General features: G+C 44.0%; 1 protein-coding gene across 1 annotated transcript in view; it reads left to right on the top strand.

Moving 5' to 3' along the window:
* The window catches only part of LOC108521996 (N-acetyllactosaminide beta-1,6-N-acetylglucosaminyl-transferase-like), a 6219-nt gene extending 3427 nt beyond the window's left edge, over positions 1-2792 (top strand). Inside the window, 2 exon segments of the mRNA XM_017862097.1 lie at positions 1592-1620; positions 2715-2792. Of these exon segments, the coding sequence (XP_017717586.1) occupies positions 1592-1620; positions 2715-2792 (107 nt within the window).
* Positions 2793-5675: the final 2883 nt, after the last annotated feature.

Here is a 5675-nt window from a genome sequence, read left to right on the forward strand (position 1 = left end):
AAAGTCTCTAAAAAAAAAAAAAAAAAAAAAAAAAAAAAAGTTCATTTGCTATTTCTTCAGTTTATCCCGGCCTTATGACTGCAAAAAAAAAAATTTTTTTTTTAACTCCGTTGGATTTTTTCTTTTATTTTTGTTTTAAGTTGATGTCTCACTATGTTACCCAGGCTGGTCTCAGAATTCCTGGGCTCAAACAACCCTCCCGCCTCAGCCTCCCTAGTAGCTGAAACTGCAGGTGCACACCACCATGCCCTGCTTTATCCCCACTAAATTTTATAAGCTGCTTCTAACTGCAAAGTGTTTGGCAGAAGAGAGGGACATGGCTAAGTACACGGTATGCCTAGCTTGTTCCCTGGGACAGGAATCAGTTCATTCCTGAAAGGGTATGTAAAGAGCCTGTTTGCCTGGCCTGGGAAAAGCCAGAGGTTCAGAGAGAGGAAGTGACTTGCTCAAGATAAACAGCTTGCATTAGAGAAGAGAGAACGTGCCTTCTGAAAATGCCCAGGGCATTTTCTACTAAATTCTGCTGCCACCTTAGGATTTCCCTTCCTCAGTGAGGGGCGCATTTGAGCAGAACACATATCTAAATCTGTTAGGGGTTACCCTGGGGCAGAGACTATAAAATTTCCCACCAATAACTAAACGTAAGGATGGAACCTTAAACACAGGGGTCTATGAGGGAATCCAAAACTTCCCCTCTGAAAAAGCAGCCTCTAAGGCGGCAAAATGGAGGGTAGTCTTAGGAAAACACCCAAATAATTATCCTGAGGTCTATCTTGGAGTGTCCTCGTGAAAAACCCAATTACACCCAGGGCAGTTACCTTTCTGAGGAGTTTCTTCTTATAACATTCCTGGAGTGGAAAGTGATCAACTCAAAGCCCTCCAGGATTCTGGAGGCATGGGGTGAGCTAGTGTCAGGTAGCACCTGGTATCCAGCAGTTTAAGAAATCCAGACTCCAGACAGGCTCTCCGTAGTTCTGTCTCTGAGACTCTCAGGGCAGGCCTTGGGGGTGGGACTGAAAGCAAACAGACCTTCCCTCTTTCACATTCCAGCCTTTGTTACTCCACTTAAAACACTAGGGTTAAAACTGCGTTTATCTTAAACAGGCTTACTGTGTTCACTGCTGGACGCCTCTGAGCAATCTTATCCTCCTGGGAACTGAGATAGGTAGGTGGAGGTCAGCGTGCTGGGAAACTGGTGGAGGGAGGAAACTGCAGGGAGCTGGTCTTCCCGGGTTACCTCTGTTAAATTGCTGACGGCAGTTTAAGGTTCAATAGACTGGTACTCGCATGGGCTGCATGGATGTTTTATATTTCCAGAACCTAGCACAATGCCGGGCATAAAGTAAGTACACCAAAAAATGTTGAATGAGTCATTTGGTCATGAGATTTCTGTTTCCAAAGGTCTTTTTTCAAAGAATAGCATATTTGTATGTTGTTTCATTACGTGATGGGCCTACTGGGCACTAGGATTTTCCATCTGTCTCTTTAAATCATGAGTATCCTTCTATATCTCAGTTACAACTTTTAACTTTGTAGGAAAGGACAACGCTCACTTCAGACTTAATGGTTTCTGTTTCTCTGTTCCCTTCAGGCAAGAAAATGTTTCCAGAAGTTGACAAGGTACTTGGCACTGTCTGGCATTTAAATTTTTTTTTTTTTTTTTTTTTTTTTGAGACATAGTCTCACTCTGTCACCCAGGCAAGGGTACGGTGGTGCCATCTCGGCTTACTGCAACCCCCACCTCCTGGGTCCTGCCTCAGCCTCCTGAGTAGCAGGACTACAGGCATGAGCCACCAAGCCCGGCTAGTTTTTGTATCTTTAGTAGAGATACAAAATGTTCCATCATGTTGGCCAGGCTGGTCTCAAACTCCTGACTCCCTGTGATCTACCTGCCTCGGCCTCCTAAAGTGCTGGGATTACAGGCGTGAGCCACCGTACCCAGCCTAAAATGTATTTTATTTAATTAGTTCTTTTGAAACATTCCTGTGAGGTATGGACTTCATTTGATAATAGGTAAAATTGAAAATGAAGCTCTGGGCCATGTAGAAAAGTAGTAGATCCATATTGCCATTCTATGAAAACCCATCTTCTGATATTAAAGACAGGTCTACTAAGTAAATTCAGGTTTTGCCAAACTCAAAGCTACTTTTCTGTTTTCATTGTTTTTAAATGTAGGCCTTTGAGAGTCGTCGCTTGTAAAGAGAGTCTTTCTGCACCTGGTAGCAGATTGGCCAAATAGAGGGTAGTTACCTGTAGGCTGTGGTTTTCCAGAAGAAATAGGGAGACTGTAATCCCAGGCCCTGGGGACCCTACAGCGTAAAGGATTTGTTTCTTTGCACTCTGTTCTGATTGCACAGCATATTGCAATCATTGGAAGAAGGGAGGCTACATTCTTTCATGTAATTATTCTTAGTGATCAGAAGCTTGAGGTCTCCCCTGTGGAAGTATTCTACCTATGGCAGTGATTTTTGGTTCCTGTAACTTCAAAATCCTATCAAGGACTTTCTGAGCGATAGAGGGCGGGAGGGTAAGAGCAAAACTCCAGAAAGGTGAAAACAACACATAAAGCCTGGGGCACCGAGATGGGGCTGCTGTTCTAGCTTCTCATAATATCCAACTTAGAGAAAACACTCAGTCCTCAACTCCGGGGTAACTGTCTGCAACAGTGAAATTAGACTGCTAAAACGTATGAGGTTCTCTGGCTTCTCCCCTAGCCCCTGGCTTGGAAAGCCTGGAGTTGTCAGACATCTTTTCATGTGCAAACGCAGGTGGAAAGTACCTTTAAGGCCTGAACTCTGCCTAGTAACTGAGCTGCTATTTAACTTTCCTCAGCCTTGCATTGCCTCAAAGTTATTTAATTGACTGGATTGAAAAGACCAGCTTTCGGCCAGGCACGGTGTAGCTCATGACTGTAATCCCAGCACTTTGGGAGGCCGAGTCAGGTGGATCACCTGAGATCAGGAGTTCGAGACCAGCCTACCAGCATGGTGAAACCCCCATCTCTACTAAAGAGAAAATACAAAAATTAGCCAGGTGTGGTGGCGCATGCCTGTAATTCCAGCTGCTCAGGAGGCTGAGGCAGGAGAATTGCTTAAGCTCGGGAGGCGGAGGCTTCAGTGAGCCTAGATGGTATCATTACACTCCAGACTGGGAAACAAGAGCGAAATCCGTCTCAAAAGAAAAAAAAAAAAAAAAAAGGACCAAGGACCAGCTTTCTCTTATATTTTCCTATTACATTTTTTCCCAGCTATTTTTTGTTAAAACGGTCACAACCCACTTCATTTCCCCCTCATAGCCTCTTCTTACCCACAGCTTTCCATCCAGGTCTGGAATTAGCTCTGACTTCTCTACAAGCCCTGAGCTGAGCATGTTAGGTGCCCTACCTCCAGAATCCTCCCAGCAAGACCTGGAGATTGCTGTTGTCTTGACTTTAGACTTGAAAAACCAAGGCTGGGCGCGTTGGCTCAGGCCTGTCATCCTAGCACTTTGGGAGGCCGAGGCGGGCGGATCACGAGGTCCGGAGATTGAGACTGTCCTGGCTAACATGGTGAAACACCGTCTCTACTAAAAATACAAAAACATTAGCTGGTCGTGGTAGTGAGCGCCTGTAGTCCCAGCTACTTTGGGAGGCTGAGGCAGGAGAATGGCGTGAACCTGGGAGGCGGAGCTTGCAGTGAGTCGAGATCGCACCACTGCCCTCCAGTCTGGGACTCCGAGAGAGAGAGAGAGAGAGAGAGAGAGAGAGAGAGAGAGAGAGAGAGAGAGAGAGATTATAAATAAAATGACTTATTCAAGGGTTCCAAGCCTGTTAAGAGTGGCCTTGGTCCACGGAGACTTTCTGACACATAATCCAGGGCTTTTTTTTTGGGAACGGAGTTTCTCTCTTGTTGCCCAGGCTAGAGTGCAATGGCACGATCTCGGCTCATCGCAACCTTCGCCTCCCAGGTTCAAGCGATTCTCCTGCCTCAGCCTCCCGAGTAGCTGGGATTACAGGCATGAGCCATCACGCCCGGCTCATTTTGTGTTTTTAGTAGAGACGGGGTTTCTCCATGTTGGTCACGCTGGTCTTGAACTCAATCCAGGGCTCTTTTTAACCATACTATTTAAGCCCTGTTGCTCGAAGCCTGTGGTTATAACCTATGCTTAAAAAGAAATAGTGATGACGATAAAACAGGGTACCGAACTTGTCAATAGAAAACACATAAATAAGAAAGAGGAGGCAGACAGGAGGACAGGAAAAGGTTGTCTTTTGAAAAGGACAAAATGATACAAAATTAGACAGGTATGATGGCGCACATCTGTAATCCCAGCTACTCCGGAGACTGAGGCAGGAGAATGGCGTGAACCTGGGAGGTGGAGCTTGCGGTGAGCCGAGATCGCACCACTGCACTCCAGCCTGGGCGACAGAGCGAGACTCCGTCTCAAAAAAAAACAAAAAAAAAAAAAAAACAAAAAAACAAAAAAAAAAAAACCCAGTTTATTCCAAGCTGTTCATCCTCTGAGACCGCATCAGGCTTTCATAAACATTGAGAAAGTTTCCACTGCCCCCCCCCTCCACCCCCGGTTTCTAATTTGGGCACGCAGGTGATGTCATGGTAAAATGAATATGTGAAAAGCGCTTTGGGCCTCATATGGTCCATGAATAATTAAGGTGAGGATGATGGGATTCTTGTCTGTGGAAAGGAACCCCTTTTTTTCTGCTTCTCTTTCTACAATCAGTTATTGAGATTAAACTCTAAATGCAGTATCTTAGTGCAATAAAAATTAGTTTATATCCTGGAGTGAGAATTTATAAGAGTATGTGTTATGGAGAAATAAGCAATTAGAGATTGAACATAATATACACCCTGCCAGTTACTGAGCAACCAAACTACAAGTCTTTGCTGGTTCCCCATTTGTTCAGAACTCTCTATCCCACCTGATCAGTGCCTCCAACTTAGAATTTGGGAGTATTAATTTTGATCCGAAGTTCAAGCTGGGATGAACAATCTCTACTCTTTTTGGTCACTCCCTGATTACCATCTCCTTGCATTATATCACACAAATGCAAGAGCCTAGGGCCCAGAATTGAGGAGAGTGATTAGTGATAGATTGTACAAGGGCACTGGGAAAGCTGCAGGGTCAGGAAGACCAGCGTGTCCCATATGCCTACCAAAAAGAAATGCACCAGCTAGCACTGGCTTGATTAAAAAGGAAATAGATTCATATTAATTATTTTTTAAATGTCTAGCATTGTCAAAGATACTATTTTACAGAATCATAAGTGCTCCAGAGCTCAAAATCAAGGAACCCTCATAGCATTTCAGGTAAGGTACAAGTAAAGATGTATGAACTTTGCTTGTACTTGCAGCAGAGCACAAAATACAAGTGTTTGTTACCTTGCAACTAAATCAAGTGAGTTGTAAATTCGAAGAGCAGGCAAATGATTCAAGATGCTTCTATGCCTGCAATGTCTGGAGGGATAGAACTAGGCCAAGAACGAGGTGAGAGTCAAAGAAAGAAAGACCTGATGTAATTGTCTGGATAAATTGGGAGAAAACATGGTAAAACTTACTTGACTAGTTTAGATAAGCATAATTCAGCATTGACATTTTCATTTAATCATTCCTATAGTCAATTTCATTTGATATGGACAGGGTCTAAAGAGACATTAAAAGTCAACTAAAAATTAGAGA

Source organism: Rhinopithecus bieti, unplaced genomic scaffold, assembly GCF_001698545.2.
Source record: "Rhinopithecus bieti isolate Rb0 unplaced genomic scaffold, ASM169854v2 scaffold_61465, whole genome shotgun sequence".
In the NCBI taxonomy this organism is placed as follows: domain Eukaryota; kingdom Metazoa; phylum Chordata; class Mammalia; order Primates; family Cercopithecidae; genus Rhinopithecus; species Rhinopithecus bieti.